At 37.7% G+C, this 14099-nt stretch overlaps 1 protein-coding gene across 8 annotated transcripts in view; it reads left to right on the top strand.

Annotated features, from left to right (window-relative positions):
* The window catches only part of TASP1 (taspase 1), an 88663-nt gene that overhangs the window by 49091 nt on the left and 25473 nt on the right, over positions 1–14099 (top strand). For 5 of the 8 annotated variants that reach the window (XR_012651615.1, XR_012651614.1, XM_075035476.1 and 2 more), the window contains exon 11: positions 10936–11046. Coding sequence is in view for 6 of the 8 variants with exons in the window: in XM_075035476.1 (XP_074891577.1) it covers positions 10936–11046 (111 nt within the window). In the remaining 2 variants the exon portion in view is untranslated. Of the gene's footprint in view, positions 1–10935; positions 11047–11463; positions 11543–12694; positions 13288–14099 lie in introns of those variants that run through there. The other 3 variants (XM_075035480.1, XM_075035479.1, XM_075035478.1) reach the window with 3 other exon arrangements.

Here is a 14099-nt window from a genome sequence, read left to right as displayed (position 1 = left end):
TTCCTGAATGTAATAGGAATCAAAGACTTTGTGCATATTCTTCTCATTCAAAATAATATCAAGTGTTGACACTGAATCTCTTCCCCAGTTGGAATATCCATGTTGATTGTGAGTATTCGTCCACTAACTGTGCCAAAAGTAATACTACTGGGGTAAAAGGGAGGCTGTATTTTTCCTGGGAGATAAGTTGAAAAGTAGTAATTCTCTTTGGATATACAGAATCTTAAATATAAAATATAAAGATAAATATAAAATTTATAGTAACAGCTAATGCAGGAGGCTTTGAAAATGCAACTATAAGTGGAGTTTTTGAATGGTAATGTAGAGACTGAGAATAATGTGTTGCATTCCTTTTTACTTCTTTACAACAGTAGGTAGTAGAAAGCATACTTACCCATTCTTCATATATGGGTGGTATGCTTTGTGTATGTGTATCAGCCATTGAAGCCAGCAAACCTTTTAATATTGCATTTCTGAAGGTGGACAGAAAGTCTTGCTGTATTTACAAAATGCAGAAATTCCGTAACACAAAGCTGCAAAGTCTCCAGCTCTTGCTAGAATCCATTTCAGGAGAATATTTGATACAAGAGAAGTACATTGATGTGATGTCCTAGGGAAAATTTAAATGGTACCTAATTATGGTTTATAATCCTGAAGAAAGAGGAGTAGAATCTCTAAATTTTTTGAATTCTTTCAAAAAATTAAGCATATTAACAAATATAATTGGACTTCAGGACTGAGCCCAAAGTTGTGTTTTGTTGAGAAAGTAGCAGGGATGTCAGTTTTCTGGACCCAAACTGAGGTGTATGTGAGAATTCAGTCTGGGAGAAGTGTTTCAATGATGTCTTGCTCTTCTCCCCTATCCAGAGTCTTTTCCTCCCTGAATGAAAATCAGATACGGATAACAGCCATGTTTTAGGAATGCATACAGAGACTGTATGTATTTTGTGTAAATAAGTAGAATGTGCCTGACTCCCTTACCAATTTCTCATGAATTCAGCAAGATCCTAAAGGACTGACGGTTAAGCTCTCTGGTCAAAAGCAGTGGCCTCTGTTCTCATAAAGGCATTTTAGGGATTACATAAAAATATTTTAAAAGCTGTGTTGGATGTACATACATATGTATGTATTGTATGAGATTCATCAGGGCTAAGTGCCGGCTCCTGCACTTGGGTCACAACAACCCCATGCAATGCTACAGGCTTGGGGAGGAGTGGCTGGAAAGCTGCCTGGTGGAAGAGGACCTGGGGGTGCTGGTTGACAGCCAGCTGAATACAAGCCAGCAGTGTGCCCAGGTGGCCAAGGCGACCAACAGCATCCCGGCCTGTATCAGAAACAGTGTGGCCAGCAGGAGCAGGGAGGTGATTGTTCCCCTGTACTCGGCACTGGTGAGGCCGCACCTCGAGTACTGTCTTCAGTTTTGGGCCCCTCACTACAAGAAAGACATTGAGGTGCTGGAGCCTGTCCAGAGAAGGGCAACGAAGCTGGTGAAGGGTTTAGAGCACAAGACTTATGAGGCATGGCTGAGGGAACTGGGGTTGTTTAGCCTGGAGAAAAACGAGGCTGAGGGAAGACCTTATCCCTCTCTCCAACTACCTTAAGAAGGGAGGTTGTAGTGAGGTGAGTGTCTGTCTCTTTTCCCAGGTGACAAGCGATAGGACAAGAGGAAATGGCTTCAAGTTGTGCCAGGGGAGGTTTAGATTGGATATGAGGAAAGATTTCTTCCCCGAAAGGGTTGTCAAAGCACTGGAACAGGCTGCCCAGGGAAGTGGTTGAGTGACTATCCCTGGTGGTATTTAAAAGACACATAGATGTGGTGCTTAGGGATGTGGTTTAGTGGTGGACTTGGCAGTGTTAGATTAACGGTTGGACTTGATGATCTTAAAGGTCTTTTCCAACCTGAATGATTCTATGATACATATGATGCATTATTCCATGAAGCGAAAACCAGCACATTTTGTATTGTGAAGAATCACAGAATTGTTTAGCTTTGAAGGAACCTGTTGTGGTTTAACCCCAGCTGGCAACTAAGGACCACACAGCTGCTCACTCACTCCCGACCCTGGTGGGATGGGGGAGAGAATCAGAAGAGTAAAAGTGAGAAAACTCATGGGTTGAGATAAAGACAGTTCAATAGGTAAAGCAAAAGCCACACACACAAGCAAAGCAAAACAAGGAATTCTTTCACCACTTCCCATCGGCAGGCAGGTGTTCAGCCAGAAAAACAGGGCTCCATCATGTGAACGGTTACTTGGGAAAACAAACGCTGTAACTCCAAATGTCCCCCGCTTCCTCCTCCTTCCCCCAGGTTCATATTGCTGAGCATGACATCATATGGTCTGGAACATCCCTTTGGTCAGCTGGGCTCAGCTGTCCCAGCTGTGTCCCCTCCCAATTTCTTGTGCCCCCCCAGCCTCCTCACTGGTAGGGTGGAGTGAGAAGCAGAAAATGCCTTGACTCTGTGTAAGCACTGCTCAGCAATGATGAAAACATCTTGGCATTATCAACACTGTTTCCAGCACAAATCCAAAACACAGCCCCATACTAGCTACTGTGAAGAAAATTAACTCTATCCCAGCCAAAACCAGGACACAGCCTCTGGAGATCATCTAGTCCAGCTCCCCTGCTCAAGGAGGGTTCTTCCTGTTTTCAAAATCCTTATCAATAAGGAAATAAGTGTATTCACTCTTCCTCCCCATGCCTTTTCCTGCTCAAACTTCTGCTTTTTGTTCACATTGTTCTCCTTTCCATTCCATTGTGTGCCTCATGCATGCTTTTGCTGGCAAAATAGAACAGGTAATGGGGAATACGAAATGGCACCTACAGAGAAATGGCTTTGCTTGTTAAATTGGTTGTAGAGCTATGCCCTCAGCCAGCATTTTCCTCTCTCCTTATTGAAGTCACTGAACCATAGATTCTTACTTGAAAACTCATTTTCAACAGGACCACAGAGATGTGCAAATCTGTGGAGTAAATATTTTTCAAGGATGCTTTAGTGCCAATAAATTGACTTGTGATATAGGACTTTTTGGCTTTGTGATCCCTATCCGTTGAGGGTAGTAGTGGCTGCGCTGGGATCCAGTGATTGCCGATACCCGGGCAGGTGCTGTTTGTCTGGCCTGCGTCCTTCTGAGTCCATGCTCCAAACGTACAGAGGAATTTCACATGCAATCTTGTATCCTGTATAGGTTGTTTGAGCTACATTATGTGAGATTGATATTATGATACAGTTAATCTCTTTGTTAGAAATATGTATTATCTCTCAAAATCAGTCTGGTCCTGTAAGATTTGGGGAATAATAGGTAATCTAACGCATCACAGATGAAGCAGCTGCATATGGAGAAGAGTTATGTCATTGTTACAGTGAACCAGAGGGTAGAGGAAGAAAGAGGTCTATCTCCAGACAGATCAGTATTTACCTCTGAAGTGAATGCTTCTGTCAAGAGTTCAGCCTTTGTGTCCAGATGCCGTTTGGAGGCTTCAGTGCTCTAGCATGTGGTGTCTGAATTAACTCACTACCACTACAAGGCTATGTGAAGAGAGAGGAAGCAACAGGCAGAGATGATTTGTGGGAATGGTAGCATTAAGAAGCAGTCAATTAAACGCAGTACCGCAGTGTTCAAAGCTGAGGGTTTTGTCCACAATATAATCAGAATGGTTGTTTGAATTGCCTTTGGAAGAATTGTTTTGAAGCAGAACTGGATGGATACAACAATCAAAGAGTGCTTATTGCCCCTTGAAATTTTAATTGGACTTAGTGTAATAATATATTGTAAGCATGAAGTTGCACCGGCTTTTTAGAAGTGGTAGTCTCCTGCAGGAGAGCAGTGTGTTCAGCACCGTCTCCTTCTCTGAACACTGTCAGTCCTGTTCCCGATTGCCATGTCTTGCCCAAATGGCTTGAAATAGGTGCAAGGATATAAAGTGAGATGGGGACAGCAGCAAACTGAACTCTTTTCATGTCTTAAATGTTTTTCTGTGATTGGGAGAATATGGTTGTATACATCTAGTTAGCTAATACATAAGCTACTATCTTATTTCCTTTCCTATAAGTTTTATATGACAAAAGTGATGTGGTTTGGAAAGGTGTAGTATTTTTACAAAGAGATCAATAGCAACAAAGCTTCTGATGAAGGCCTAGGCAAAAAAGAGTTTGCTTTTTGCTTTTCAGTTTAACTGAAATTAATCTTTAAAAATATATTAAATGTAAAGAAGAATGTAAAACGCACATCCTCTTTAATGGAACTACATTTTTTCTTCATTCTAACCTCTCTTGGAGGTATATCTGAAATTCTTCTTGTTCATGATAATTGAAACAAATAGCTTTTTTTAATAGTTAAAGTTATCTGGCATTTCCCACTATTTAGAAGTGAAGGATCCATACTTTTGGCATATTTTAATTCTTTAGCCTTTTTTTTTTCCCCCTTATCTGTAAAATTGTAGAAAAGCTGGATGAGTTACTCTTCGGAGTGATTTTAGTTTATTTTTCCCATCTTAAAAACCTAAAGATAATAGAAAGTGTTTTCCCACTTTTCCATAGAGAATGTACTTTAGATACAGTTTGTCGGGGTGTTGATTTTGTCTTTTGTTATCTTTGAATCCTACCCAAATTTACTGAAGTTACAACCTTTTGGAAAACTTCCATTTGCATATTCTTAACAGGTGTTTGTTAGTTTGGAAGTTAAATCATCTAAGAATTTTCTGTCTGCAACAAGAATGTGCTTCATTGATCCCTCTAGGATCAATGTTTTAGGAATTGGACAGGACTTTGTTTGCAGGTGTTCTTCCTGGCAGCAGGTCAGTAAGCAAAAAGTTTCCCCTGCTAGTACGAAGGCATGATCCAGCAGCTGATAGCAGTACAAAAAGCTAAAAGTTATGCAACTTTAATTTAGTACTGTAATGCATTATGCTAGACTGTAGCATTTTGTCTTTTCAGAATTAGACTTTATATTTTTAATATGTAACTAACTGTATCAGTATCTCAGTACCAGCCAAATATTTTTATTGTACTGTATTTTGTTTTTTAAAATCATAGGCTTGCAAGTTTTTAGTCAGCTCTTTCTAGAGATGCTGGTAATGACAACCAGAGCTTACTAAAATATAGGTTTCACTGTGTTTCCATTGAACATAACTGGAAGTTATTCAGGAAATAAAGCAGAAATAGTAGTTTAACTTGTAGTGCCTAGAAGTGTCAGTTAACTATTTAACTGAAAATAACAACATCAAAGTTGAAACAACTTAACAGCACCAGGTTCAGACTCTGCTGTGTGGAATAGATAATAAAATACAGATAACCTGTAACTTCTGTCTTTAGCTTCTGAAAAGAGAAGAGTCATACTTTGGCAGTGGAGTAAACTAGATTAACTTTTCCACTCTCAAATGAATGTGAGTAATACAAGTTTCCATTTTGTACTCCTTTAAAACAAGTTCCAACGCTTTGTGTTGAGGTACTGTATGTTTCAATAGCTAGACAGGCTCCGGCAGCTTGTCAAAGCTCCATAAGCTCTCTGCTTATGGCTTGCAGAAAGAAAGCTAGATTTTCATTTCTCCTTCCATGCAACAGGAGTCTCTTTCATGTCTGAAAATTGAAAACGCGTGTTTTTCAGTGTGGTGCATGGATGTATGTGTGCCCTCTGGCACACCTGTTTCTAATTTCCTGACTTGAAAGCATCTCCCATCAAAAGAAGCAGAAAAACAATTTCTTTCTGACACGCTGCTTGGAGGCCCTTGCTTTGCAGAAGGCCTTCCTTTCGTTTGCCATCTTGGTTCCATTGGTAGAACGTTATAAGATGCAGAGCATGCATTGTATGGGACATTCAGCTTATATTGTGCTGGGTTCTTTCCTCTCTTGTTGTGGTTATTTCAAGCATTAGAAATCTACTTGAGAAGTCACTATGCTGAGGAAAAAACAATAATTTAATCCTTAGTTTCTTGCATGAAGCTCAAATTAAGGACCAAAGTCTATTGCAAGTTAAGGTTTGTATAACCTATGAATTAAGTAGAGTATTAGTTACTGTTTGGTACAGAAGGTTAGAGTAAAATTTAAATATTATAGCTCAGATTTCTTACCTTTTCTTCAAAATAGTGTGCAGTGTAAAATAGTATCCAATATAATAGCTGAAAATTAAAGACTTTAACAATGTTAAAAGAAAATAAAAACCAAACCCACAGAAAACCCCTAGTAACTTGGTGGTTGTGAAAGTTGTGCATAGGCTAACTAGCAAATTACTACAGAATAGAGCTTTTAACTATTAAAGATCACTTAGGAAGATAAAATACAAAATTTTAAGCTCTAGCTTAAATGTCACTGGCTTGTCTGTTTTCTTGGTTCAGCAACTGACACTTTCACAAACAGCAGCTGGATCGTCTCTGTAGCTACTGTGCTGCAGTATGTACCTATCTGGCGGTATGCTATTGAATTATATTGGTTTCATTTACTGACAAGTAAATAAAACAAAATGTTGAAAAATACTTAGAGCTTAAAAACCGTTATACGCATACAGCTGAACAGTACTTGAAATGCAAAGACTGGGCTTGGCTCTACAGCGTAATGGCTAGTGGTTCATATGCTCGTAAAACTTTAGGAATCTATTTTTTTAAACTTCTTTCCCCTTAACCTGGGAGGCTGGAAATGGCATCAAAGTATCTGTCTTTGCATGTACATATGTATGTATTTTTTTATCAAAATAGACTATACGTTTCCTGTAGAAATGTTGCTCACTTAGCCCGTAGTAATCCTAGAGGAGGGCAACTAATTGTACTTACCTCTGCAAACATGGACAACAGTAGTTCCAACAGTAGTATTTTTGTCAGTGGAGAGGTTATGAGTAGGCAACATGGTGTTTGCGCAATATTACTGTGTTAGGAAAATAATTTGTTTACTATATGACACAGTTATTTCAGTTAGAAGCACTAATGTAACCCAGTAAATTTTTCCAGATAGTCATCTCCATTTGGATCACTGTTGTGTGAAGGCTTATGGAAGCTTTGGCCTGTCATTGCAAAGTGTTTGTCTCCGAGATATAATGAGCTTCAGGTTACCGAAAAGTCATCATCTTAACTGGGAAATGATAATAAAATGATTTAAACTCTGTTTACATGAAAGTTACTAAAACAAGTGCATTTAAGACTTTAATGTAGAATTGAAAAATTCTTATTAGGAGTCCCTGTTGGTTTGGTTTCAGTATTATTCAGTGACAAACCACAAAGTATAACAATGCATACAGTTAAACATAGTATAATGTGAGATAGTTAAGCAAATTAACCAAATTTACATTTTCATGAGCTTATGTGCATGATTTGGAAATGCGTTAAAGTAGTTTTGGCCGTGGTTGCTGTCTTGAGTCATGTTAATAAAACTTATTCGGAAGTTGGCTAATGCTGGTGGTGAGATTACAAGTGAATGGAACTGTAAATTTGAACCCACAACTTTATATTGTAAGTTATAAATTAGGTTTTGATTACTGTAATTCTGTATACATTTATTTTGTGTCTAGCCCTAGTATTATCTACAGTGTTTTCCCAGTTGGAGATTATTGAGACATATAGGTCTGCTAAACCTGCAAGACAGTTCACACTCTAGTATTTGGTTCCAACTTGAGATAATAGGAAGGGCAATTCTATTGGAATGATTAGGGCAATTTCTTTTTCTCAGCCTTTATCTGGTCATAGTATGTGAAACACTGCTTAGTTATTTTTCTTATTCAAAAGTAGATGTTCCTACATCAAAAACCTCAGTAACAAATTTTTCTTTTCAAAATGGGGTACTTATTTTCCTTAGTTATCTGTCCCTGCAGATTGCTGGCATGTGATGTGTTGAAAGATTTTTACGTATACTGCCAGCAGCAGTCTGTAAGTTTGCCTTATAGGTTGACATAAATACGACAAAAAGAAATGACTTTGTCTGTGGGGATGTAGAGATGTGTGATGTGTTAGTAGAATTGCAAGGCTGCTTTTCTTGTGGTTGATCCTGGATCACATCAGTGGGCTGCAGCTGTTCTTAACCCATATTAAGTTTTCTCTCTCTCTCTCTTCTTTTTTTTTTTTTTTTTTTAGCAGACTTGGTGTTATGGGAACTCTTCAATAAAATCATTCTCTTAGGGGAAAATAACATTATATATCATGCTAAAAAATGGCTATTGTCTTTTTTATGCCAATTTAGGAATTACTTAAAAATTGTGAAGTAGTAACATCTGGTTTTATTACTAGATCCATAAGAGATGCATAAGCTCAGTCAGAGTGTTGTGTCTCATTTGCTTGATTCACATACTAAATCCCATGCTTCTTACCTCAAACAGGGTATAAATGTTATATTTAAAGGTGTTAACAGTTTCTTATAAAGGAAAAATCACCTTGCTAAATTTTTACTGGAGCATATGCTTATTTAGTTTTATTCTTTACAGCAAAACTTCATAATGATTGAGTTTTCTTAGTTTACCAAAAGTGATAGCCATGTTGTGATCTATGGGTAAAATCCTGCAGTTTTTCCATATTCTTTATACATTACTTCATCTTGAACAAATATTAGATAACTCTCAATTCTATTGTGGACAAAAGCTTTCGAGCATGGAAGTAATGAGGCAATGAATGGATAGGTCCTCCTGTAAGCAGCTGTTGAGGACACTATTATGTGGGCGTCTTGAAGATAATATCCTAACTGGGACACTTTTCTCAGTAGCTTGAGAGCTCGACAGTCTCAATGAAAACACTTTTTTCTTCTGCTCTCAAGAACTGCCTCCATTTGCTCTGTAATTGCCATAATATTTCAGCTCTTCCATTTTCCTCTGAATTTCTGTTTTTTACTCAGTCTGTTTGCTATAAAAAGAATTTGTCTTTCTGTTGTGCCAATTACATGTAGATTCAATGCCAAAGTACCCCACTTCAAACAATTCAGTTAAACTGAACTGTATTAATCAGGAGACACTGCCCATTAGAAGGAGTACAGAACTGAGGACTAAGGTGTAATTTTGATAATTGAAGATACCAAAATTTTAGGACATGTACTCAGTTTTTCTGCAGTCTGGTCCCTGGGCTTATTCTCTGCCATCTAGTGCATTTATAATGCTCCATAGGGGTGGTTTTTTAATATTGGAAATGAGAGGTGCGGGGTCTTTGTTTGTTTGTTTGTTTTTTGGGTTTTTTTGGTTTTTTTTGTTGTTGTTGTTAGCAGTCTTTGAAGAACAGTGTTTGTAAACTCAGTTTGCCTTTAATGGGAAGGATGTAATTGTGTGACAAGTAACTAGAAGGAGAGATTCTTGGAGTAGGTTGCCACGTTAATTAGGGCTTAAAAGTGATGGGAAGAACAAGAAGCCAGTCTGTGAGTAGGTCTAAGACACAGCGCTAAACCTGCTGATGTGTGTTCGTGCAACGTTGTGCCCAAACCAGTCAGTGCTCCAAACTCAGTATATTGGGAAGCACAGCGATGAGACGGTCAGCAGGCTGCACTAGAGTCAGTTTGGGTTGAGTTTTAGTTCTTCCCTTGTGCCAGATCTAGGCTGGCTTCAGCCAGAGTCACTCAGTTTTCTCTGTTCTGGGCTTGTTAGTGCTTCCAGTAAAGTGAGTGTTATCCATGGAGACTGAGCTGCCTTTGTCTGAAGCTAGCTTAGGTCTGATATCTTACCAGCTCCGGCGCTCTGCCACCTGAAAGCAGCTAGATTGTTTCCAGCCGTAAATTGTCTCTGGAAGCCGCATAAGTGTATTTATGTAGTTCTGCACCTAAGCTAATAAGTCCAACTGGAGTATAGCAGATTTTTTTTGTGGAGCCAGCACAGTGCTTGCATCTTGTCTAGGTTAATGAGAAATTTGCTAGAAATATATATAGATAATTGGGAATTTACTATATTTGACTTCTTTATATATATTCTGGTGTCTAATGCAGTTTTAGGCCCTGATATACTCTGACATTACAAGTCTAATAAAACCGTAATCACCTAAATTTAGATAATTTGAAATCGTTGTCATATTACAGCTGTAAATTAGTTGTGGTTTTCCTTTTTTCCTAAGTGGATAACACATTTCAGCTTAACTGGTGCTTGGTTAGACCTCTTCTAGCTGCTTCATCTGCTTCCTACTAGCCATTGAGGAAAAATGTCAACAAACAGGAAGCATAGTAGTATAATGACTTTTGTATGTATGCCGAAGGTATCACCAAGTGTGTTTCCCTGTCCAAGACAATGTTGATCCAGTAAACATGCACTGTACCATTTGGCCACAGCTGTATGTCCAAAATAAAGTACAGGAATGGAAAAGAGCATGGGAGAAAAACAGCAGGTGTGAAAGCATTCCTACAGAGTAAGAGTAGCACTAATGACCTGTTTGTTGTCAACAGGTTGCAGGGGATAGTTACAGAAAGCACTGAGGCAGTAAGTGGTTGTTTGCTGGAGCTTTTTAGTTTCTTAAAGACAAAGCCTTAAACATTATAGGTATTTTTATTAGGAGTCCAATGAGCAGCCACCCTGTCAAAAAAGCATAGGTAAATTCACATATTCCTTTGTTGACAAAAAGCTAAATTAACTGGCCTAAATATAAGATTACATCATGCGAAGGAGTTACTGTGGCATTCACTAAAGATATTCTTGATTTGAAGAGAGTTGCATCCAAGGATCATTCCTGTGAGAATGATTAGTAAGTGGATTCTTTGAGGGAGAATTGCAGGATGTGGATAAAGATGACAAGTTAGAGACAGTCTTGCTGTTTCTTCTTTCTGTACTTAACCTTTTTTAGTTTATGACTTCTCGCAGTAGAAATTTCAGGAAAGTTGTGAGGAAAACCGCTGACATTGTTGAATTTTCGTGTGACTCTGCCACTCTAAAAATTATGGCAGAAACCTGTCATATGCATCTTTTTTTTTTGGCTGTGATGATGTAAAATAATGACAGGAATTTCTTCATAGTGATATCTATATTTTGACTATTTCCAATCTTAATATTTCTTTAGGTTGTGGAGAGCACCTTGTCCGAACCATACTGGCCAGAGAATGTTCATGTGCTTTGCAAACGGAAGATGCCCACCAAGCTCTCCTAGAGACTATGCAAAACAAGTTTATTGGTAAGTATATGGTGCTAATTGCCTAAACATTGCATAACATTGTTTAAAATGCAGTTAACTCTATTAAATAAAATTAAGATACTTATTTTTGTAATTTCTGTTGAAGCCTTATGTTGCAGTTGGCTTCAAATTTAGTGTTGTGTTACATCTAAAAAATGTTCAATCAAACTACAGAAGAGTCTTTTAGGAAATCTAAAGGAAAACCCTTGGAAATACCTCAATTGTTATGTGAGTCATAGAATACCCAGAGAGGTTTGAAGAAAGAATTTCCTGCCTGAATCACTGGCTGTGGTGTACAATTGCATATTTTAGAATTGGTGGGTTAGGAGCATTAATAAAAATTATTCATCATATTAACCCTTTTAAACATAATAGGTCTCAAAACCATTGCATGTTCTAATTAAATGCTTTGGACAGACAGATTCTGGTTTGCTATTTACATGATGAAATTAATTTATTGAAAAGTGAAGTATACTTCATTCAAGACTATTGTAAGGTAAAAACAATTTTTTTCCTTGATTTCAGAGGATTATACATGACTATTTATAGATGTTTAATTTCTTGTGAATATAGATCTTGTTTTCCTCCTTCAAGTCATAACCAAAATATGAATGTGGAATTTTAAAATGTCTATATAAGCTTGAACTTTGGAAGATAGCATAGATTCCAATGAAGCTTCTGGCATATATGTTGACTTGCACTGTCTTTATAGCCTTTAAAATTATGGTATTTTAATTAGAACTGAAAGAGGGACATAGGCATACCTTTTTGGGACCCAGGCAGTGTTGCCCTTGGTCTTGGCAAGCAATGCATTGCAATTTCTTTATTTCTATTTATAGTGTTGAATCCATATGAAACTTTGCTTCTGACAATGTTACATTTGTCTGAGGGGAAGTCACCTTCACACAGGAAGGCTGCACTTGATAATCTACAACTGTATTGCAGTCATTTCTAGGTGCTGTAAGAATGCAGAACAAAGTAATCCTCGTATATTCCCTGAAGAGATTATAATCCAAGCAGCACAAATGTAACTTTTTGTATTTAATCACTTATTCCAGTTCATAGTGGCACAAAATTAGGGATCTGTTTACTGAAGAGAAGCCTTTAGGAAGGATGCTTGTGATAGCTTTGCAAATTTGTAGCACTACTCTGAAGGTATTGTATGGAAGTGGCCTAACTTCAGGAAAGTGAGATTTCAGTCCATGCTCTCAAAATTTATTGTGCTGTTTGTGGTAGGAGTAGTAAAAGCAAGCACAAACTGTACATATCCATATGCAATTTCATGTTAGTGTAGGCACACACACAAAAGAGGAAGCTACTGCCAAAGTAATTTATAGAAACTGGCTGATAAAAGACAAAAAAATCAGGAACTTTTTAGTTGAGGTACCTCCTTTAAGTTGCTTTGAATTTTCTGGGGTTTCTTTTTTCTTTTTGGTAACGGTTAGCGAAAATGCAATTCTTCTCTTGCTGTTTAGTTGAAATGTATTTTGCCACTAGTTTGCATAGTAGATGTTTTTATTTTAAATGTTAACTGGCTAGTATGTGATATATATGTTGTATTCTTTAGTGAAAATGTGAAAATGTTTGTATTTGACTTAGGAACATATTGAATGTTGCTAAATTTTACACCTGAAACTATCAATTGCAGAGAAAGAGGAGCTGCAGAGGCAAAGATACCAGGCTAACAGTGTGATGTCATATGCCCTTGGGAAAACAGACTAAAACCAACAAAACAAGGGAAAGCGAGAAGAATGAGAGACAGTGTCAAATTAATGCTTTTCATGATAGGAAAATTTGAAAAAAAAAGTGTTTTATAATTCCTTTTTAAGGTTTTGTGTTTCAATTAGGGATAGGTCTGTCTTGTATTTTCAGAAATAATCACTGCAAGTTTTTGTTGCCCGACAGCAGGTATGTGTATTATCTTCTCAGTTGTACTTTGGGGCAGTTCTGATGTGGGGAAAAAAAAAAAATACAGACATCTTTTTTTTTTTTTGTGTACGTGAAGTGCCTGGATTCTGTGTTTTGTTTAAAAAGCATAAAATCTAGTTTGCCTTTAGCTGTCCTCTGAATGAAGACTGAGGAAAAACCTCAAAACCCAGATACATCTTGCTGTTTACATGTGACATAGTACTAAGTCTGTAGCCAGTAGTGTAGTTTTGGGGGATCTTGGCAATTCTGGAGATGGAATGCAAAGTTACATCTTGCTAATATAGTGTAACAGTTGAAAACATGCACTACACTTAAAATAACAGGCTTATACTAAATAGGTTTTTTTTCCTGTGAATTTTCACAGATGATATGCTAGTTTGTATCTCAGGATGTGTGGTATGATGTAGGATTTCTTACTGTTCTGAAACAATAGGTTAAAAAGGGTTAATAGCCTACTTGCTGATGGCAAGATTCTCATCTTGCTAGCCTTTCTTAAAGCCCTATTTTGTGGTCTTGTCAAACTTTCGCCAGAATTATAATGGACCAAGGCAAAAAAAAAAAAAACAAAAAAAAACCACAACAAAAACCCCAACCCCCCCCCCCCCCAAAAAGCTTTAACAAAGCAGAGCTAGAATGTTTTGTCAGAAGTCAAAATGTGTGTTACTTCTATTGGAGGGGTGAACAGCTGATTTTGGCAGTTGCCCTCAGATTGGTGCTTCCTGTTTACAGAACTCTCACAGTTTCCACAGAGCCCTGGGAATCCTTCCAACTAGGGAATGCCTGGCTTAAACAGTGAGTGATGTTTAAACAGCAGGTGATGAGCAAACAAATGGCAGATGTGCTTCTCTCATCCCTTCTCAGAGCCAACTTACTATGGATAATGCACAATTGATGGTTGAATTGGAGGTGAGAGAAATGAAATTTAGATTTTTTGTAAATTGAATGGGCTTGATATCTTTAGTCAAAGAGCACTAAAAGCTTGGTATGCAGTCGAAGAATGGTGTTCTGTAAACACAAATACCTTCCAAACAGAAGAACAGAGGATTTTGTTACTCATCATGCCTTTCAAATGTGGCCAAGTTTGTGGAATGTAGACTTAGGGTAAATGTTTGTGTCATCTCACT

The sequence above is a fragment of the Buteo buteo genome, chromosome 9 (genome assembly GCF_964188355.1).
Source record: "Buteo buteo chromosome 9, bButBut1.hap1.1, whole genome shotgun sequence".
Lineage (NCBI taxonomy): Eukaryota > Metazoa > Chordata > Aves > Accipitriformes > Accipitridae > Buteo > Buteo buteo.
Note: the sequence above shows the minus strand (reverse complement) of the source record. Positions and strands in the feature narration are given on the sequence as shown.